The sequence below is a fragment of the Oncorhynchus nerka genome, linkage group LG12 (genome assembly GCF_034236695.1).
Source record: "Oncorhynchus nerka isolate Pitt River linkage group LG12, Oner_Uvic_2.0, whole genome shotgun sequence".
NCBI lineage: Eukaryota > Metazoa > Chordata > Actinopteri > Salmoniformes > Salmonidae > Oncorhynchus > Oncorhynchus nerka.
This window is the reverse complement of record NC_088407.1, coordinates 31,288,080-31,311,137: the sequence shown is the minus strand read 5'-3', so window position 1 is coordinate 31,311,137 and position 23,058 is coordinate 31,288,080. Positions and strand designations below refer to the sequence as shown.

At 43.0% G+C, this 23,058-nt stretch overlaps 2 protein-coding genes across 3 annotated transcripts in view; one reads left to right on the top strand and one right to left on the bottom strand.

Annotated features, from left to right (window-relative positions):
- Window positions 1-425: 425 nt before the first annotated feature.
- Window positions 426-4,221, bottom strand: LOC115138114 (bone morphogenetic protein 4). The gene is given in 5 exon segments (XM_029674612.2): window positions 426-732; window positions 2,007-2,093; window positions 2,854-3,508; window positions 3,818-3,883; window positions 3,886-4,221. Coding segments are annotated over 5 exon segments (1,131 nt in total). The 5' UTR covers window positions 4,076-4,221; the 3' UTR covers window positions 426-599.
- A 4,940-nt stretch (window positions 4,222-9,161) lies between these two features.
- The window catches only part of frem1a (Fras1 related extracellular matrix 1a), a 35,590-nt gene continuing 21,693 nt past the window's right edge, over window positions 9,162-23,058 (top strand). Inside the window, exons 1-2 of one of the 2 annotated variants that reach the window (XM_029674568.2) lie at window positions 9,162-9,266; window positions 20,745-21,184. In XM_029674568.2, coding sequence (XP_029530428.2) covers window positions 20,945-21,184 — 240 coding nt within the window. In that variant the 5' untranslated portion in view covers window positions 9,162-9,266; window positions 20,745-20,944. The remainder of the gene's footprint in view (window positions 9,267-20,744; window positions 21,185-23,058) is intronic. The other variant, XM_029674567.2, reaches the window with a different exon arrangement.

Here is a 23,058-nt window from a genome sequence, read left to right as displayed (position 1 = left end):
AAAGAAGACATTCTGCCCTTAAGCAAGACATTGACCCCTAGGCTGCGACATTTTTTAATGCCTGGTTTAGACTTGACATTTGATAGCTGGAATTTTGTCCACATAAATCTGTGGTTCACTGGCCCTATGGGAGGAAAGGCTAAATTCCGAATCAAACCCAACCCGCCCCGAACCCTACAAGCACCATTGTAGATCTGAAAGGATCAGATAGGTACAATATGTAAATTAGCCTATAATATACAGTTGTAAAAAACTGTTTTGCTGCACTTCCAAACGACAAGTCTTATAACAAAATGCCCGTTTGTGTAATGTATTCAATTGATTCTTTGTTCTAATGCTTGTATTGGATGGACTAAAAGCTCTTGAGTTGTAGCACATGTAGTAAACAGGAGGACATTTTTCAAGAGTATTTTTTATTCACCCACCACACCAGAACATACCAACCCTCGTTCATAGATTTCTCAAAACATAAAATGACCCTAATCCTTTTCTCCCAGGTCTACTAGCCGGTCTTCTAGCAGGCATCCTACTTCAGATTCAATAAGCAATTTCGCCCTCCAGTGGCTAGGATAGGTAAATACTGTATGTGGGAGCTGGTTTCAAGGCTTAGCCTGTGGCTGGCATGTGCAGCTCTCTGCCCTTGCGTCTCTAAATTTCTGGATTATGACGTCATCCGTTTCACTCCTATACATCACCGTGAGAGATGACAGCTCAAGTGGAACACAGTTGGAGCTGAAATTGAAGGAAACGAAATATTACAACTACAGTAACGTAGTTGTAGGGTCGCAAAATTCCGGCAACAGAAATCCTGGTTGGAAGACTCCCAGAATCAGGAGAGAATAGGCAGGAAATCAGGGATCCTCCTTCCGGGATTTTCTAGAAAACCTGGGAATTTTGGTAAAATTACCAGAATTTTGCAACCCTAATTACAACAATCCTGCAGAATAATATTGTCCTAGTGGATATGAAACTATACAAAGTGGATGTCTATTCTGCTCGACAAAGGCCAAACGCAGTAATTACGCCAACAGTGAAACAGAAAAATTGCTTTAAAGTTTTTTTGCTAGCCAGCCAATTATGTTGTAAATTACTTCACAATAAGATGATAGTGCTAATGCACCGATGTATCATCTTATTGTGAAGTAAGTTTTATGCACATCAACCATGACCACTGATTTGACCTTATCAACTATATGGGTCATGCAAAGGCAAAGTGCAATATCTACAATTTAAATGTGTTTATTCAACTCTGTTTGTTTTTTCTGTTTGATGGAAACAGCTTGAGAGTTCCAACTACATTCCAACTATACTTAATGGTGTTATGTAGTTGTGTTTCCATGTATTGAATGTTGTTGTAGTAACCCACAAGCATTTTTTTCGCCATGACGTAAGGACTATTTCATCACGCAGAACATTTATATTTAAAAATACATATATCTACAATCTAAATGTGTTTATCCAATTTTCTTGTTGTCTTTCTGTTTGACTTGGTATGGTCATTTATTTCATTTATGGGTCATAGGTCATGGTTGATATGCATAAAAAGGACTTCCTAATAAGATGATACATCAGTGCATTATCACTTATCTACCTACGACATATTGTATTTGTCTGGACAGCAAATAACTTTAAAGCCATTTTTTTTATTTTCACTGTTTACATATTTACTGCTCTTTGTCTTCGCATGGCAGAGCGGGTACCTGCAGTCAAAACATGGTGAAACAAAGTAAAAGTGCAGTAACTTCAGTTACTGCTGTTTTCCTTGGGTTTTCCTTAGATTTTCAAACTCAAAATTTCAAACTCCATTTTCTTTGAAACAGAACATAATGGAACCAGGACACAAGATAAAACAGATACTACAAAGCCTAATTTCAGTCTTAACAACATTTTGACAAAGTGTAGTTACTGCGTTTTGCCTTTGTAGGGCAGTATTGTCAACAAATAGCTACACAAAGGCTACTACAGTATCTGTAGTGAATACTGGATATGGAGTTCTCAACACGTACCGATTCACTGATCTCTCCTCAGGTGATATTTTCCTTGGTCTAAATCCTTCTATGGACACTTCTGAATTCCCAATGTGGCAGGTACCTCTGAAATGGGATAACGCTCTGATTATAAACACATCCAAGGTTATGTACTGGATGATCACTTCACTACCCAGTCAGCGGGCAAAAGTGACTGCAATGACATCATCACTTGGGTAGTTAAGTCATAATTTACAGTGAGCTTCAAAAGTATTGGGACAGTGACACATTTTGTTATTATTTTGGCTCCAGTACTTTGGATTTAAAATTATACAATGACTATGAGGTTAAAGTGCAGAGTGTCCAATTTAATTTGAGGGTATTTCCATCCATATTGGTCGAACCGTTTAGTAACTACATCACTTTTTGTACATAGTCCCCCCATTTTAGGGGACCAAAAGTATTGGGGCAAATTCACGTACGTGTATTGAAGTAGTACAAAGTTAAGTATGATATTTGTGCTTCTGTCATTTTCTCACTCATCATTATTCACGATTCATTCAGAATTATCTGTAATCATGGTAGCATCCACATGAATGTGTTAAGAAGCATATTCTGTTTTTATTTACAATAAAAGGGACTCCAAAATGACACAATACATTATTTACCATTCATTTCTATTGGGCACAAAATAATCTGAAACACAACCAGAACAAACAGCAATGAATCCAACAAATTTGTAGAGTCACAGGCTAGAGTCACAGGTAGTCACTGTGTCCCAGGAATAGGGAACCAAATATTTAACCTTTTATTACTTTAATAAACATATAAGTGAATTTGTCCCTATACTTTTGGAACTCAATGTATGTTTGTGTGACGTTCCCACCTGCAGAAGGTAGCATTGAACCCTGACGGCTGTAGGATCCAGTTTGCCAGATCGCCCTGGTTGAAGTCAACATAGCGGTGATAGAGCCGACACTGTGGGTCAGAGCTGGCATCAAAGCGGCGGCGCTTGTAGCCATTTCGTTTGGCCAGGAAGAGGCTCCTCCTCTCGTGGCTCCTCGTGCGGCAGTGCTGGCGCTGTCTCCGCTCAGGCCGTAACCCATTGGTGGCAGCCGTCGTCTGGGGGCGAAGCGGCCTAGCCCGGTACACCACCAGCAGGGGCTCGCTGAGGGAGCCACCTCCCAGGCAGTAGAGGCTCTGGGTCAGGGCCTCATGAAGCACCAGGCTCCCACTCTCGTCCGTGTAGCGCAGCTGGAAGCCCACCACGTCCAGAGGCATGGAGGAGAACATGAAGGGGGACACGTCGAACACGTCATAGCCAGACGGGGGTAGCTGATCCAGGGTCAGGATCCTCTCCTCGAGGGGAGGGCTCACGCTCAGGCCACTCGCACCCTGGGTCAGGCTGTGCAGGGACACTGTGACACTGAGGGGGTCGGGGTGGAGGGTCTTGCGGAGCAGGACGAGCTCAGCCACGGCCATAGAAGGCTTCAGGTGGGAGACGTTGAACCAGATCCATCCTGCGGGGGCATGCGGTGGGCCTGCTTGGTCCAAGGAACATAAAGAGAGACCATGTTAATCAATCTAGTTGATTGCATCCAAAGTTGGCTCACAGCACAGAACACACAAAATACAGGCATCAATTAATAACATCACATACACAACCTGGAACAACTATGGTATAATAAAGCTGATATTAGCTAACTGCAAGCTAGAATTGTTTTCAGGACTAACAGGAATTTCACTAGCTAATAAGACATTAAACATATTGTTCAAATTCTATATGAGGAACAATCAATGTCAGGAAAATATCTTATTTACGGTATAACGGTTTCAAGTTAGGCTCCTACCCAGAACACTCCGGAAACTCTGCACCAGGGTTCCATCAGAGCTTCCCAAGTCTCGGCCTCTTGTGTGTCCAGAAGCTGATAGACCTGTCTCATGTAGGGGTGTGGTTTGGCCACATGGGGTGCAGACAGCTTATTGATGTGCAGCATCTCCAGAATGGCTTTGCCCAGCTCCTTATTCTCCTCGATGGCACCTTCCAGGTCATCTGTGAGCAATAAGCCCCAGGCACAATTCAACAGGAGAAGGAACAGCATTTTCATGTAAGCACCTCAAACAGGCAGCTCAACAATCAAACCTTGGATTCAGCGGTAGGCTAATCCACCTAAAAGGCAAATTTGAACCTTCGATAAAAAAACAAATCCAACTTCACAAACAGACTTTGGGGATGAGCCGATGTCTTATCGTCCTCTTGTCTGATCAAAGAATGGTGAGAAACGGTCAAGCCTCAATCTCATGCCCCAGAAGGACAGAAAGGACCGAAAGGCGGGTCACTCACTAATTGGGTTGTTAGAACTCCAGGAACCGTCAGAACTTTGTGAAAGCAATTAGGGATCACACAGAGAACCTCTGGAATGTCACACTCCATTTGACAAGCATCATTATAGTGACTGTTTCTGCAATGGGGGCTGAGTACAACATTGTTCCCCCAACATTTGGTTTTGGAATTAAAAAAGCACTGCGATTTTCAGTTGCTGCTGCTAAAAGTATGATCAAATATTGGATACCGTATAATTTTATTCTAGAGACCAAATATTTTTTTGCAGCACAATGGGTTGCATAAATTGTCAGATATCCTAACCAGAATATAGTTTTAGTCCACCCTAAAAACTGTGGGAACGTTCCACATTATTGTAAGGGTCAACAAGCACTTTACATGCGATGCCTCAATTGATGTTTTACATGTTTCGACTTTTCCCTCGCTCCACAAAAGACAACAACCGTGAGAACAAAACCTGTTTGAAGAAGATGCATGTTTCTTTTTAAATTAAACATTAGAAAATACTTTACAGTTGGACAGGCAGTCAAGGCCCTCGTTTGTGCCCTTAAGGAGTCTAACCAAATCACATTTTTAGGAACAGAATACCCAATCAGTCAGTTCATAAGTAACACAATACACTCATGACTTATTTTACCTTACGTTTGTCATTAAATAAAAGTGTCAATAGAGGGGGCTAATTCACTGGACTCAGCCTGACAGAAGCAGATCATCAAGGGTCCCTGAACCTTCATTTAATTCAAAGATGCAGCTGTGCTCCATAGCTGTAGGGATGCTCTAAACTTACAGACAGACAAACATGTTCTACGTAATGATTCCACCCTTACGACTACCATAAAAAATGTTTATCTAAACACCCCAAGTCTGTGGTAGAAACAGATTTTTTTTTTGGGGGGGCAACTACAACTTCCTAAAGAAGTGAATAAAAAGCTTTAGTACCAGCTTGCTAACAAATCACTAATCTGTTTTATATTAACTGGCTGATGAAGGATTAATTTGGTGCCTCAGTGCTCTGGAGGTGGGTGTTGCCAGGCAGGGCGGAAAGGCTATCGGTTACTACCCTGTGTGTGTATGTGCATGCACGTGTGAGTGAGTGTGTGCGTGTGCACTCATCTATGTATATATGTCAGCATCAGGAGTTAAAGCTGGTTCCACTTATGTACATCTTACACAAACTGTACGCCCTAAAGGGACTGAGAGAGCAACAAACAGTTTCTCAGGGACTGAGCTAGCTAAATAACTGTTTTGGCGCATACCCCCTTTTAGATTCGTCTTCTATTTTATTCAGTTCTAAACTTTCGGATACACGTAACAGATTATCTGTTACAGTTTCTCTGAAGAATTTTAGAAAAGTTAGAGCTCATGTTATATGGAAAAAGGTTCCAAAAGGGTTCTTCGGCTGTCCACACAGGAGAACCATTTTTGGTTCTTTCCCTTTGTGGAAAGGGTTCTACATGGAACCCAAAATAGTTCTACCTGGAACCAAAAAAGGGTTCTTCAAATAGTTATCCTATGGGGACAGCCGAAGAACCCTTTTAGGTTCTAGATAGCACTTTCTTTTAAATATAAGAGTATATACAGTGAGGCAAAAAAGTATTTAGTCAGCCACCAATTGTGCAAGTTCTCCCACTTAAAAAGATGAGAGAGGCCTGTAATTTTCACCATAGGTACACTTCAACTATGACAGACAAAATGAGAAGAAAAAAATCCAGAAAATCACATTGTAGGATTTTTTATGAATTTATTTGCAAATTATGGTAGAAAATAAGTATTTGGTCACCTACAAACAAGCAAGATTTCTGGCGCTCACAGACCTGTAACGTCTTTAAGAGGCTCCTCTGTCCTCCACTCGTTACCTGTATTAATGGCACCTGTTTGAACTTGTTTTCAGTATTATAGACACCTGTCCACAACCTCAAACAGTCACACTCCAAACTCCACTATGGCCAAGACCAAAGAGCTGTCAAAGGACACCAGAAACAAAATTGTAGACCTGCACCAGGCTGGGAAGACTGAATCTGCAATAGGTAAGCAGCTTGGTTTGAAGAAATCAACTGTGGGAGCAATGTGGGTAGCTGTGGGGCGGCAGGGTAGCCTAGTGGTTAGAGCGTTGGACTAGTAACCGAAAGGTTGCAAGTTTGAATCCCCGAGCTGACAAGGTACAAATCTGTCGTTCTGCCCCTGAACAGGCAGTTAACCCACTGGAACCTAGGCCGTCATTGAAAATAAGAATTTGTTCTTAACTGACTTGCCTAGTAAAATAAAGGTAAAATTAAAATTAGGAAATGGAAGATATACAAGACCACTGATAATCTCCCTTAATCTGGGGCTCCACACAAGATATCACCCTGTGGGGTCAAAATTATCACAATTTATCACAAAAATCCCAGAACCACACGGGGGGACCTAGTGAATGATCTGCAGAGAGCTGGGACCAAAGTAACAAAGCCTACCACCAGTAACACACTACTCCACCAGGGACTCAAATCCTGCAGTGCCAGACATGTCCCCCTGCTTAAGCCAGTACATGTCCAGAACGTCTGATGTTTGCTAGAGAGCATTTGGATGATCCAGACTTTCCAACTTTTTGGTAAAAACTCAACTCGTCATGTTTGGAGGACAAAGAATGCTGAGTTGCATCCAAAGAACACCATACCTACTGTGAAGCATGGGGGTGGAAACATCATGCTTTGGGGCTGTTTTTCTGCAAAGGGACCAGGACGACTGATCCGTGTAAAGGAAAGAATGAATGGGGCCATGTATCGTGAGATTTTGAGTGAAAACCTCCTTCCATCAGCAAGGGCATTGAAGATGAAACGTGGCTGGGTCTTTCAGCATGACAATGATCCCAAACACACCGCCCGGGCAACAAAGGAGTGGCTTCGTAAGAAGCATTTCAAGGTCCTGGAGTGGCCTAGCCAGTCTCCAGATCTCAACCCCATAGAAAATCTTTGGAGGGAGTTGAAAGTCCGTGTTGCCCAGCAACAGCCCCAAAACATCACTGCTCTAGAGGAGATCTGCATGGAGGAATGGGCCAAAATACCAGCAACAGTGTGTGAAAACCTTGTGAAGCCTTACAGAAAACGTTTGACCTCTGTCATTGCCAACAAAGGGTATATAACAAAGTATTGAGATAAACTTTTGTTATTGACCAAATACTTATTTTCCACCATAATTTGCAAATAAATTCATTAAAAATCCTACAATGTGATTTTCTGGATTTTTATTTCTCATTTCGTCTGTCATAGTTGAAGTGTACCTATGATGCAAATTACAGGCCTCTCTCATCTTTTTAAGTGGGAGAACTTGCACAATTGGTGGCTAACTAAATACTTTTTTGCCCCACTGTAAGAGTCAGGGAAAAAAAAGTGTGACTGGGCCTCCAGAGTGGCGCAGCGGCGCAGCTGTGCCAGCTGTTATCAAGGCAAAGGGTGGCTACTTTGAAGAATCTCAAATATAAAATATATTTTATTTGTTAAACACTTCTTTGGTTTCTACATGATTTCATAGTTTTGATGTGTTCACTATGATTTTACAATGTAGAAAATAGTCCAAATAAAGAAAAACCCTTGAATGAGTAGGTGTGTCCAAACTTTTGACTGGTACTGTATAGTTTTGATTTACATGTGGTTGAGTTGTCAACTAATGTGAATTCAATGTGAAATCAACCAAAGATGTCACCATGTCATCCCTTACAAAGAAATATTGCAGTTTTGAAACTGCATTAACTGCAGTCCCCTGTGGTATTTTGTACTGCAGTTGAACTGCAGTTATACTGCACTCTAACTGCAATAATTTTTCATAAAGGTTTGGATTCAGGCAAAAAGTTGGGTGACAAAAATACCAAATTCCCTTATGTTGATTCAACATAATCACATTTGTTGTTGTTGTTGTTTAGTACGGAGAAAACATTTTGAAACATTTTGAATAGGGGAGCTACAACCTGAACTTGTCCATTAAGAATGCACATTTTTGTATTAGGTTGAAAATCATTTTTTGCTATTGTAAGACCTATTGAACTCACCTGGTCTCAAGTCATACATAATTACTGCAGTGCGGAAGAACTGTAGTTGTTTGCTCATCTATCTGTATTGGCACACAAGACAGTGGTTCAGAAAAAGCTTTCCAAACAGCCCAAGTGTTTTCCCTGCATGGAACACATTCTCAGGCGGCATCTGTGCATAGGTTAGGAGTAGGTTAGCCGACCTGCAAAGCAAGCTTTTAAAAGATGTGTTGTTTCATATTTCCAGATGTTATCACTGTTCTATAATTACAGAAGGTCACAAAAATAAACTTACGGGGGGGTAGTGAAAGAGGAAATGGGAGCAACACAAACACAGATAAACGAGAAAAATATACTCAGAATATGTTTTTCCAGCTTGTTTTTTGTGTGTTGTCATAATCAGATCTGAAATATTAGTCCACCTCAACCTCACTCCCAGTATATAATGACAAAGTTCTTAGTAGATAAACTACAAAATATTCTCAGAAGATGTTTTTCTTGCCTGTTTTTTTGTGTGTGTGTGTGTGGCCATAATCAGATGTGAAATATCATTCTCTCTCAGCCCACTCCTAGTATATAATGACAAAGGTCTTGGTCCAAGCACACAGCACTAGGAGCACTTAGAGGAACCCTTTGATCTGAGCTCTCAGTGTTTGTCTTTGGTTCTTTCCGCTCTGTTTAGTCTCTTCCCTTTTTGGTCAGCCTTCTTCTCAACCTCCCCTCCAAGGGGGACCCCCCCCCCCCCGAACACACGCACACGCACAGGCTTGTTTTCCCTCCCTCCTTCCTCTCTCCTTTTTCTCTCTCTCTCTTCGTGGGGTGTGGATTGACATTTAGGAGTGAGCAAGGTTCTCTGTCAATTAGACAGTTGCTGTGGGAAGCGGAGAGGAGTGCATGAACAGAGGGAGCTCCTGGTGGGAAAGAGAGGGAGAAGGAGCTATGAACTAATAAGGTAAGGGCAAGTCAGTCAGTCTGTCTTGCTGTTGGCTTTACTACTTGGCAGTCAATTCAGCTTCATTTTTATTTGTCCCCTTAGGGCAATCAGTATGTGGAGGAGTTCCGAAAAGTTGATGAGATGTGAGTTCCCGTAGGGCAATCGGTATGTGGAGGAGTTCCGAAAAGTTGATGAGATGTGAGTTCCCGTAGGGCAATCGGTATGTGGAGGAGTTCCGAAAAGTTGATGAGATGTGAGTTCCCTTAGGGCAATCGGTATGTGGAGGAGTTCCGAAAAGTTGATGAGATGTGAGTTTTCTTACTAAAAGACAAAGTTGTGATCTGTAGTGGTCTGGCTTGTCATTTAAAGTTTTTATAGTGGGAAACATTCCAGGAAAAGAAAGGGAAGGGCGAGTTGTATAAAACAAACAAGGTTGGTCCACTGGATCTGTTATCAATCTCTGATCGGTTGTGTAAAGGAAGAATGGTCTGTATGATGGTACTTCAAGCTACCAGGAGATCAGGAATGAGCCCCCCCCACCCCACCCACCAACCCCCGCTCACACACTTCTAAAAAGCACACTCAAACCTTTCTAAAAAGAATGTGTCGTTTTCATGAGAAAGCTGCCTCTTAAAGCAACAACAAATATCACAATAAAGTGGTTGTGCAAACCTAGTCAGTGCATGAGTCTAGGCTAGGGCATTAGTTGTTGGACTCTAGTCTTTCATGCGGTTCTCTTACTGCATGGTCTTCTTCAGACATGTTATTGTGTGCCCTAGTTAAGACAGAGAGGCGGCTGTGAGTCGTCAGCAGTAGTACACTGTATGACCTTCACGTTCTTCAGAATAGAGTGAGCTTGAAATTTGACTGTTAAGTTTGTTTTGCGTGTCACTTTTCCAGGAGTTCGTCACGGACCACTAACGCGAGTCACCTTGACTGAGCTCAGTAGTTATACTGCAAATGTTCAAAGACACTCAAAAAATGTCCTGAAGCATTTTAATGAAACGTGTTGGCAGTTTTGTTTCCGTTCTGTTTTTGAAGTCAAATATATGAAGACACATCACTCCTACATTTCCTCCCTTTGTATCAATCTCATGGACTGGGACTTAGTAAACTCCTCTCTCTTGTCATAAGAAGTCTGGGACACATCACAACTTGGCTGTTGGACGAATATGCTGGCTGGCTGGCTGCCAAATACAGGACTCCTTCTTTTCTCTCTCTCTCACTCTCTCTCTCTTTCACACGCTCTCTCGCTCTCTGACTCCTCTTTCTTTGGAAATTGCTGGCTGCTCAGGAGCCTGTCATTACGGAGATGAGACGCAGTGCAGTGGGGCTTGGCTGTTGAGCGGAGGCAGCTGATCACCAGGCATTCCCAGCTGTGGAGAAGACCCGCTTGTCAAAGGGTAGCGCTACATTCCCATCTCTGCAAGACCCAAATTATACACTCAGTTGAACACTGAGAACTGTCCACGGAAGTGATAGTTTGTGTCAACTTGTCTTTGAAGAGGTACAGTGGTGATGACTTTGATCTTGGCGAGATGGATTCTCCGGAGTTCGGACGCTTGATTCTAAAGATTTAGTAAATACAGCTCGGTCTTATACTAAACCAGTAAGGGATCTATTTGATAGTATGATTCCGTTTAACATCACGAGATCCCTCTAGATTGAAATAAACATACTGTATCTACAGATATTCCACCACGTTTGCCTCACAACCCATATCATGCAGCCCCTCTCCTCAATACGAATCCTGATTTTACAGTCAGGCCTGGTATGCTGTCCTGTGTCCTCCCAATCTGACCCCCCACCAATCAGGTACCGGAACTGTGTTGCGTCAGTGAGCATTCAGGAGGGCACAGGCCACCTACCTAGCATGCTCTGGGATATGTCAGTCGTAGGATCACATGACCAGTCCAGTATCACATGACACAATTCAACTCACACAATCATGTAAACACAGACACATGCACGCACACAAGCACAAATACGAGTAAAACAGTCTCCTCCCCAATGTACAAATAAAAAAGCATGGGACAATTCTCATCATGCCTGGCCTTACAGACCTCATTTCACAAATCAATGTCCATTCCCAGGTCTAATGACTTCTAACTGGCCTGGTTGGGAATAACCGTGTCCCATATCCAGCCTCCTGCAAAACATTACTGGATAAAATCACAGTTTATTCCAGAATGAATACCAGTTTCATTGATGAAAGCAGACACACATGAACCGACGCCAGGCCGTACTTCAGTTTCAGTTGGAAAAAAAGTCCATCTAATTTTGAGACCTTACGTTGGACTGACACAGAGCAGATGTCTGGGCTGTGCTATGACGGGCATAGAGAGCTGTGAGCTTGAGGTGATGACAGAGGGATTGCATCACACTCCTGGGGGACAGCAAAGTTCAACTCTCAGGGCCCAGGGTCCAGGGCCATCCTGGAGCTGATGCTTTGCAGACACACACCTGTATGTCTTAAACAGACCCCTGGACATGTGTTTTCATTCTGGTTGGTATAGGATAACATTTCTATCCAAGACACTGGCTATTCTTCTGTCCCAACAATGAAACGGTTGAACTGTCTTCAACCGTAATTGACTGACTTTTATTAGGCCTTCGTTATCTCACCGTTGTGCGACTGCTTTTGAGATAACTTCCCACTGTAAAAACACACCCGATTCCAACTGAACTGCTAGTGAAGCTTCCACCATAGCTGTCAAGCTCCTTCCTCAAACTATAACCACAAACAAAGAACAGGGGGGCTGCATGCTTCAGTTGGTTAAGAGGGTCACAGACCCAGTTGGAGTTTTACTGCAGTTAGAAGTTTGACAAATGAATTTCTGTGTGACTGACGTCAACAAGAAGCCATTCCACTCCATTATTATGTGTTTTTCTTAGCCCACACAGGCTCCTTTCAACACTGGTGCACTGAACATGCTCCAAACCTCCCTGTGAATGCCTCCAACCGAGGTTAACCTTATAATCAGAGTCAGGGTTGGTTAAAAACGTGTCGCGTCTTGTTCTCAGTACAATGCCAGTGGTTTACGCTGCTGGTAAGATCATGTTCAAGGAGTTTTGAGGGGTAAACAGTGTCAGAAAGTTGTGAGAAGCTTACTTCAGATTGGTGTCTCTTAGGTTTTTTTGTAAAGCCTCAATCCACTGGGCGCAGACGTCAGTTCAACGTCTAGTTTCGATTTAGGTTGTGTTGAGTTGTGAATTCAACATGAAGTCAAGCAAAAATGTCACCCCGTTATTGGATTTAGGTTCAAAGTTGGGTGGAAAAAAAGACGAAATCCTCTTACATTGATGACTTTTTGTAAATACAATCAGTTTTCCACGTTGTCAATGTCATCACATAGATCTTTTTAGTTGAAATGACGTGGAAACAACGTTGATTCAACCAGTTTTTGCCCAGTGGGTGAAAGCACTTGAACACACAATACTATATTTATCCCTTTATTATCCACGGAATCCTTTTGAGTTGGTCTGTTGTTTAGGACACACCATTGGCATTGTTGGTCTGTTTGGTTTGGTGTCACATATATTTGGGTTCACTGGACGGACTTACAGTAGTGAAAGTCAGGTGAATAAGCTCTTCTTTGGCTTTAACCTACAGAAGTATCAGTGAGCGCTGCTTCACTGACCCAGTGAGCAGAGACAAGCTAGCGAAGTGAGCAAGATTGTCTTAACTGCACATTCCAGCTGGTGATTTGTGTGTTAATATGTAAGTGAGGGGGATGCCAGGTCTCGACATAAAGATGTTGGCTATGTGAATGTTGAGAGAAGACCAAAGTCCAGAGTAAAGAGCGTAGATCAAACTCTCAGAGAGATAGCAGCTAATCCACCACTGTCTCTCTCCCATCAGCATGTAAACACACAAGCACTATTCTCATCACATAACAGGTGATATTTCACACCATTATCAGTGCAGTGAAAATAAGTCCTCCCTGATCTCACATTGCTCTGATTCTCAGAGCTTTACCAGGGGTGTGTTCATTAGGTCACACAACGGAAAACATTTTTAAATGTTTTAAAACATTTTGCAATGGAAAATGGAAATTAGCATAGTAGTTCCTCCCCGTTTGGCGCTTTTCTTCCGTTTAGTGCCGAATGAACAAAACCCAGGCCCAAGGAGTGATGTTTACCCTGCCGGGAGCCTCTCTTTGTGGGGATGCAGGATATAGGGGCCGGGGCAGATGGTTGGAGTGGGCGGTTAGTGATGGGAAAAGTCCCTGGTGTTAAGCTGTGCCTTTAATTTGGCCCTTTCCCCCTTACAAATAGAGCCTAATCCTTTCCCTGTTAGGATTCTCCTTGGACAACCGGGTTGTATTCATTAGGCACCAAATAGAAGAAAATGGTCTAAAAAACAGTGATGGGTTGTCCAATAAGAAGCGCTCATTTCCGTTTTACATTACAAAATGTTTTTCAATGTTTTCTGTTGCATGCCCTAATGAATACCACCCAGTATTGGAGAGGCTCCCCTTACAGGACACAGGAAATGGCCCTTAGGGAACATCTGAGGATTCTGACTTCTTGGTCTGACCGTTTCGAGTTGAGGCCCTTTTTTTTACGAAGCAAACTGGGTCTTTTAATTGCTAATAGATTGAGCTCTGACCAAAGCCAATGCACGCTGGGAAAGTGCACGCCTCCAGGAAACTGAGTTTCTCACAGTTTCAAAGACGTTACCCTAAAATGTGATGTATAGTTCCTTAGCCTTGGTTCCAGCTTGAAAAATTTGTTTGGGTCCCAAATCTGTTTGTGCTTTAGTATCTTGCCAACTCCTACTGCACAAACATATCTGGGACCAGACCAAGACAGATCCATCCCCATCAGCACAGTAAAAAGCCCTTTGAATTGGCCCTGGCACTAATTCTTTTTAGCTCTGGCACCAAGACGGCTGCAGACTGGAGGGCAAGCCATGGCTGGGTTGGGTTGGGCTGGGAGGTGCACCAATGTGCTGTAGCCCCAGGCAGCAGAACACTTTGCCCATGTGCTAACAGCTAACGCACCAAGGAGCATCTGGAAATAAGCAGGTTGCATCAGGAAATACTGTCATTACCACCAACTGGCACTTGCCTTCAGGCTAAGGCCAAGTTCCAAGGTCTCCAGAAGGGGAGAGCAGGGAAAAGGAAAGAACACAGTCACCGGGGTTAGAATTAAAATGGCGGGTGTTAACTACAAAAACACAGCCGCTTTTAAATGGTCAATTGAATGGCTGCAACACTTACACATGTCAGTCATGCTTTGAATGGCGTATTGCAAAGGTATTGTACTGTGCTTGGAAGTGGTTGGTAACGTAAGAGCAGTCTTAGATCTGAACATTTCAAAGTGCAGAGCTAAAACAATCACTCTGTCCTAGGTCATGTTAAGTAGGGAGAAAATGTTTTGAAACATTTTGAATTGGGGAAGTACAACTTGAATTTGTCCATTAAGGATGCACATTTTATCTTTCGGGTTGGAAATCAATTTTGCTAAGGTATGACCTACTGAACTCCCCTGGTCTCAAGTTATACATGATTACTGTAGTAAGGAAGGACTGCAGTTGCACCTTCAAGGAAATCATTCAGAGCAGAGGAACCCAATTGATTCATGATGTGGTGACTGTGAGCACCCGGGCAGCATCCTGAAATGCACCCTATTCCCCATATAGTACACAACTTTTGACCCATAGAGCTCTGGTCAAAAGTAGTGCATTTATGTAAGGGAATAGGAGTCAGGTGTTGACGAGTGTAAAGCTTGATACCATTAGCCAAAAATTCAGACGTATTAAACTATTTATATTAAAATTATACTGGAACTTTTTCACCCATATCCCCCTCAAACTATTATGTTTCTAGGTATCATGCATGTTTTCAGAAACAGTTACGTGAATGGCCAATATTTCAACTTGTCCATGGACTTGTCTCAACTTGTCTCAGTTGTCCATGGAGGCCGAGTGATTTTCCATTGTCACAAACACACCCAAATGATGTTCAACTAGCAGTATTTAGTATGCCGTTGGGCATCCCTACTCAGGTAACGGTCTAAATCACTCCTAACCGAATATGGTTCAAATAGACTAATGTTTAATGCTCTGAGATTAAGTTCTATGACGGGAAAGCAACAAAGTTAAAACTAGACCGTCAGAAATCTGCTTAAGGGGGATTCTGATGTCTCCCCACAGGCCTAGGCCTCAGTCCATCTCATACCGTCCCATAGTGCTTTGCACATAGTCTTAAAGGCCCCTCATCAGATCAGCCATTTGTATTTGGCAGTGTGTTGTGAGTGTGTATGTGTGGTTTAGGTCAGTGAGATAGTGGTTAGAGTGTTCGAGAACCTCAGGTCAGTCATCATCAACATGCCCTGGAGAGACAGCCAAGTCAGTCATGTGCCAGTTGCATGGGTGGCAAAAGGGCTTCTTCCACACGGCTCCTGATAGTCACACTAAACTGTCTGTTGAAAAACCATATGAGGTGGCGAATCGCATCTCTGCATGTCTGGCAGACATATCAGTGTGGATGACGGATCACCACCTCAAGCTGAACCTCGGCAAGACGGAGCTGCTCTTCCTCCCGGGGAAGGACTGCCCGTTCCATGATCTCGCCATCACGGTTGACAACTCCATCGTGTCCTCCTCCCAGAGCGCTAAGAACCTTGGCGTGATCCTGGACAACACCCTGTCGTTCTCAACTAACATCAAGGCGGTGGCCCGTTCCTGTAGGTTCATGCTCTACAACATCCGCAGAGTACGACCCTGCCTCACACAGGAAGCGGCGCAGGTCCTAATCCAGGCACTTGTCATCTCCCGTCTGGATTACTGCAACTCGCTGTTGGCTGGGCTCCCTGCCTGTGCCATTAAACCCCTACAACTCATCCAGAACGCCGCAGCCCGTCTGGTGTTCAACCTTCCCAAGTTCTCTCACGTCACCCCGCTCCTCCGCTCTCTCCACTGGCTTCCAGTTGAAGCTCGCATCCGCTACAAGACCATGGTGCTTGCCTACGGAGCTGTGAGGGGAACGGCACCTCAGTACCTCCAAGCTCTGATCAGGCCCTACACCCAAACAAGGGCACTGCGTTCATCCACCTCTGGCCTGCTCACCTCCCTACCACTGAGGAAGTACAGTTCCCGCTCAGCCCAGTCAAAACTGTTCGCTGCTCTGGCCCCCCAATGGTGGAACAAACTCCCTCACGACGCCAGGACAGCGGAGTCAATCACCACCTTCCGGAGACACCTGAAACCCCACCTCTTTAAGGAATACCTAGGATAGGATAAAGTAATCCTTCTCACCCCCTTAAAAGATTTAGATGCACTATTGTAAAGTGGCTGTTCCACTGGATGTCATAAGGTGAAAGCACCAATTTGTAAGTCGCTCTGGATAAGAGCGTCTGCTAAATGACTTAAATGTAATGTAATGTAATGTAAATGAGTAATGTTGGTTGTCAAATCTTTCTGCTATCACCTGTCTTTCAGGGTCACTTTCTATTTTGAGCCATAAGTCGTCTGGTCTTAGAAAGTGTGTTTATGGCTGCAGAGGATAGACCTCATTTGAAAGCAGAACTTTTGGAGGTGCATGGTACTGGATTGCTTATACAGTGCATTCGGGAAGTATTCAGACCCCTTGACATTTTCCACATTTTGTTACGTCACAGCCTTATTCTAAAATGTATTCAATATTTTTTTCCCTCATCAATCTACGCACAATACCCATAATGACAAAGCAAGAACAGGTTTTTGAAATATCATATTTGCATACACCACCATTCAAAAGTTTGGAGTCACTTAGAAGTGTCCTTGTTTTTGAAAGAAAAGCATATTTGTTGTCCATTAAAATAACATCAAATTGATCAGAAATACAGTGTAGACATTCTTAATGTTGTAAATGACTATTGTAGCTGGAAATGGCAGATTTTTTTAATGGAATATCTAGATAGGCGTACAGAGGCCCATTATCAGCAACCATCACTCCTGTGTTCCAATTGCACGTTGCGTTAGTTAATCCAAGTGTATCATTATAAAAGGCTAATTGATCATTAGAAAACCCTTTTGCAATTATATTAGCACAGTTGAAAACTGTTGTCTGATTAAAGAAGCAATAAAACTGGTCTTCTTTAGACTAGTTGAGTATCTGGAGTTTCAGCATTTGTGGGTTAAATTACAGGCTCAAAATGACTAGAAACAAAGCACTTTCTTCTGAAACTCGTCAGTCTGTTCTTGTTCTGAGAAATGAAGACATTTCCTTGCGAGAAATTGCCAAGCAACTGAAGATCTCGTAGAACGCTGCGTACTATTCCCTTCACAGAACAGCGCAAACTGGCTCTAACCAGAATAGAAAGAGGAGTGAGAGGCCCCAGTGCACAACTGAGCAAGAGGACAAATATATTAGAGTTTCTAGTTTGAGAAACAGACACCTCACAAGTTCTCAACTGGCAGCTTTATTAAATAGTACCCGCAAAGCACCAGTCTCATCGTCAACAGTGAAGAGGCGACTCCGGGATGCTGGCCTTCTAGGCAGAGTTGCAAAGAAAAAGCCATATCTCAGACTTGCCAATAAAAAGAAAATATTAAGATGGGCAAAAGAACACAGACACTAGACTACACTAGAAACTCTGCCTAGAAGGCCAGCATCCCGGAGTCGCCTCTTCACTGTTGAATATTTTTGCGATTTTTCAAACTTGTTCTGTTTTTTATTTTTAATAAATGCGAGAAAAAAAATCTAAAAACGTGTTTTCGCTTTGTAATTAAGGGGGTATTGTGTGTAGATTGATGAGGGGAATACAATTATTATTATTTTTAAATAATGCTTAAAGGAACAAAATGTGGAAAAAGGGAAGGGGTCTGAATACTTTTCGAATGCACTGTATGAAGGGAGGGAAGGAGGGAAGGGGGGAGGGAGGGAGGGAAGGAGTCATCCTACATGAGGAGGGAGTAAAAATGACTGAAAAGGAATGAGCAAACAAAGGCATGTCTGTGACTGCAGGACCGCTTCCAAACTCAGGAAGAGAGACAGGAGAAATCCGACTCCTGGCTCATTATGATGATTGGATTTACTGTTCACTACCCCAGGGCTTTTTACTACTTCCTCTTTGTTTTCTTAATAAAGATGATTTACTAAGGGGAAATCCGGTTTGCTTTGATATTGAGTTTGATAAGTCATTATTTATACATTTAGACTTTCAACTGCACGCCAGTTGTAGCTTAGCTTAATCCCTAGACCCAGAGCTAAACTCTTCTTAAAGCCACCTTCGTCAGAGCAGACAATGAGAGGCCGCATAAGAGGTCAAAGTGAGTCAGGGCAATCAGTGCAATATGACACCTGTGTTAAATCAACATCACTCGCAAAAATGACTCTTCAATTGCAGCACACCGGTATTCAAATTAATCATTTGTGGCTTTGCTCATTTGCTCAGTTCATTATACTGCTAGTCAGGGAAATTAACCTTGTTTAGCCATGTGTTCAATGATGACAGATGAGACAGGTCTCTCTACGCCAGACCCTAGTTCAAAGCTTGTGAAGTTCCTAGGCTCAGAGAAGGTATATTTCAAGTTATCACCTCATCTTCAGATGGACATGCTGAGACACTAGCCTGGTTAAACCAGACTGAACACTCACCCTTCTGATGCTACCAGGCTACAAGAGCCACCCTGGCAGGGATTCCTGTGGTCAGCTAAAGTGCCAGTCCACAACAATTGGTTATCCGAAGGGAAGATGGGAAAATATGTCTCTCAATCATAGATGCATTATTAGCACCATTATAATTTACTCCATGCAGGGTTGTTAGTCCATGTCTATAAGGAGAAATAAAGCAGTTCTGAAAGTATCCGGCCCCTCAACCTATGAATCAAAGAAATGCAGTCAGGTTGTGGCCTAAAGTTCTCAATGCCAGAGCATGTTGGGTAATTGTGTTGGAGACACTATCCAGATGTTTTGAGGTCAGGGAGAGGTCAAGGCTTATCCAGCTCATTCTTTTAATTCTTCTAATCCATGAGTGTATTACAGGGACACTATCAGCTTATATGATCTTATCAACAAGGCGCTTGTTGCCAAGTTGATTACACAAAGTGGTACTACTTGTACGAGGACCTTATCCTTACATTTCATTGTCATTATTTGGCTCTGTTCAAACTCTAAACAGAGAAGAAACGGTAGACGTTATCCTGAGTACCACAGGTACAGAAAGCTCTTTCTCAGGAAGTGTGTTGGCTTTCTTGGAGGACTCGCTGACAATATTCCAGCTGGAGAATCTCTGACAATATTCCAGCTGGAGAATCGCTGACAATATTCCAGCTGGAGAATCGCTGACAATATTCCAGCTGGAGAATCTCTGACAATATTCCAGCTGGAGAATCTCTGACAATATTCCAGATGGAGAATCGCTGACAATATTCCAGCTGGAGAATCTCTGACAATATTCCAGCTGGAGAATCTCTGACAATATTCCAGCTGGAGAATCTCTGACAATATTCCAGCTGGAGAATCTCTGACAATATTCCAGCTGGAGAATCTCTGACAATATTCCAGCTGGAGAATCTCTGACAATATTCCAGCTGGAGAATCTCTGACAATATCCAGCTGGAGAATCTCTGACAATATCCAGCTGGAGAATCGCTGACAATATTCCAGCTGGAGAATCTCTGACAATATCCAGCTGGAGAATCTCTGACAATATTCCAGCTGGAGAATCTCTGACAATATCCAGCTGGAGAATCTCTGACAATATCCAGCTGGAGAATCTCTGACAATATCCAGCTGGAGAATCTCTGACAATATCCAGCTGGAGAATCTCTGACAATATCCAGCTGGAGAATCTCTGACGATATCCAGCTGGAGAATCTCTGACAATATTCCAGCTGGAGAATCTCTGACAATTATCCAGCTGGAGAATCTCTGACAATATCCAGCTGGAGAATCTCTGACAATATCCAGCTGGAGAATCTCTGACAATATCCAGCTGGAAAATCTCTGACAATATCCAGCTGGAGAATCTCTGACAATATCCAGCTGGAGAATATCTGACAATATCCAGCTGGAGAATCTCTGACACAGGAAACCACTCTAACTCCTCCTAAGCTCGTTGCTAAGCAGAAGGAGACAGGCAAGATGCCAAATACAAGCTTTTGTCAAAGACCTGTGACCCATTAGACATTGTGAGCAGCGGTCTCAAATGAAGCACACCATTGTTCCTCACATGAGAAAACAGCTAAGGTATACTGCTGATTAACTCAGAAACAGCAAACTATCGCTTCCTGGAACGAAATGGATGACATCATTTTGAACTGATGATGGACACAGTGGACACTGGACAACTGTGTGATTTTTCTTACAAAACGGCCTCACAAATAGCATTATGTAATGTGTTATATGTAAACATCTTTATACACTATTTGCAATAGTGATCTCCTTGACAAACTGTCTAGTAATCTGATACACTGTGTTTTTAGATGTTCTGAAAGCTTATTTTCCATTACCATTGCACATTAGTTCAGGAGTTACTGACTAACAAAACATTTGTATTTTTCAGCTCGTCCACTACAAGTGAAGCAGTCACTACCATAGAGGAGGATAACCACAAACACCTCCGAAAATCTGTCACATCCACATCTGCACAGCGGTCAACAGAACAACCGACTCACCATTTATAACTCAAACTGTCTCCACGTTGCTTTGGTACCCATTCCATGAAGAAGCAGGAGACAGGCTTCCATTGAGTCAGGGACAGTGATGGGTTTACAGAGAGGGGTACTACGATGGGCACTTCCCTGGCTGCTGTTGGTCATGGCTGGAGGGTCACACGGCTCCCTGGTGAAGACTAACCTAGGGTTGAGGGTGAAGAGGGGCCAGTCGGCCTACCTGCAGGAGGGGGACCTGCAGTTCCACATCCCCCCGGCGAAGGACGCCTGCAAGGTGGAGGTGGTGCTCAACGAGCCAATTACGCAGAGGGTGGGGACGCTGACACCCCAGGTAATGTACCTGGCTTCTTTGTGGCAGGTCAACAGGTGGTAACCATTGCTTTCCCAGTTGTAAGTTGAATAGTCATCTAACAGGGGATGATAGGAGACAAGCACACATTGAAGACCCTGCCCATGGCAGAAACACACGGCACATCGGACACAGGACCCCAAGTAAGATGTCTTTTTACCTGCCTGTTTGCCACTTAGTGGTGGTGGACCTCTGAAAATGTCCTACCTGTTACAACTGGAACAGAAGTCTGAACAACCATTTACTATCCAGGAAAAGGGTTTGTGACAGACAACTGCCCTGGGGTAAACCTGGCAGTAAAACACTAATAACAGTATGTCACTGGCATGTTTCTCCCCCATAATGAGAATCCCTGACAACGCTTAACACATTGTCCTAATTGCTGATCATAAAAACAGACCATAAAGCTGTTATATTAGGAGGTTTAGGTTCAAGGGGGATTGTGATACAGTATGTACCATGGTATGTTTCTTAAGCAGTTCTTCAATAGGCTCTAGGCTAGGGCCGGCTCTAGCCTTTTGGAGGCCCTAAGCAATATTTGGTTGGGGAGCCCCCCTTACAAGTGGGCAAAATGTTTTAGTGCCCCCCCCTTCATGACAGAGAGATACATTTACTTTTTAAAGTCAATTTTCTGTAATTCTACAAATTTTGCCATCGGTCATAGAGAACATGTACCAATTTTAAAGCAATTTTTCTGCAGTTCTACACATTTTACCATGGGGAAGATCTAAAAATTGTTAGATGACATGGCTAACTGAGTGACTGTCAGTGTTGCTGCACAAACACATGTCTGACTTGCACCTTGTGTATTTTACTATTCCAACACTCCAGGGGCCCTAAGCGACCACTTATGTCCTGCTCTAGACCCGAGGGGCTCATTTCCTGGACAAAACAATCCTGGACTAAAAAGTACTTTCAATGGAGATTCTTTATTGAGGATGCTTTTTAGACCTAGGCATAATATGTGTATTGGAAACCGGCCCTTAATGATTTGGGCTTGAAAGTTGTTTTTTTGGTTTGAAAATTCGTAGGAAATGCTAATATTAGCAATTGGTGGCAGTGGCTATACAAACTCAACCAATGTGAGTATTGCAGTGGATGTCATTAGTCATTGGAACCCCTTGAAACTGATATGTCTGATCCTCAGAAGAGGAAAAGGAAGGTAGATCTGAGCATTTTATGTCTGACCCTGGACACTAATTGAGCTGTTGTCTGCAGGGAGAGACAGGCAGCCTCCAGGCCTAATGAAGGTCTGTTGACAGACTCCGGGCTTTTCCCTGTGCCCTCCCTAGTAGCCTACATGTCTGAGATGACTTGAGATACCCCTACGCAGCCGGAAATGTTGCCACCCACTCTCGTGTGTTGTTTGGTTACTGTGTAGCACTTTTTAAGGCCGCTATTACTTGTTGTTCACAATGAACAACATCAAGTAGTTGCTTTAAATGGTGCTAGTTATGTGGTGGTGACTGTAGAGAGTATTTATCCTAAATAAGCAACAATGGTAACGTTATATTACTACTAGATGACAGGACGAAACCTCTGGTTTAGGTGCAGCTTGAGTTGCTCTGTTTTGTTTTTCTTCTGAATGTTACTTGAATAATGGGTAAACAAGACAGTGTTTTCTGTTCGCTGTTTGAGAGGAAAAACAACTTTTGGTTTTATTAGCATTTTTGCTCTCTCTCCTATTTAGCTGGTGACTCTTTTTATGCCCCTTGTAAGATTTACTGCCATAAACTAAGCCTCAAGCTACATACATGGGAACCTTATTTGACCAGTTTTGTCGCAGGAGTATAATAATCCTGCAGCAGGAAGATTGTTCATTTTTTAAGTGGTCATTTGGAAATAGTTTTTTTCTG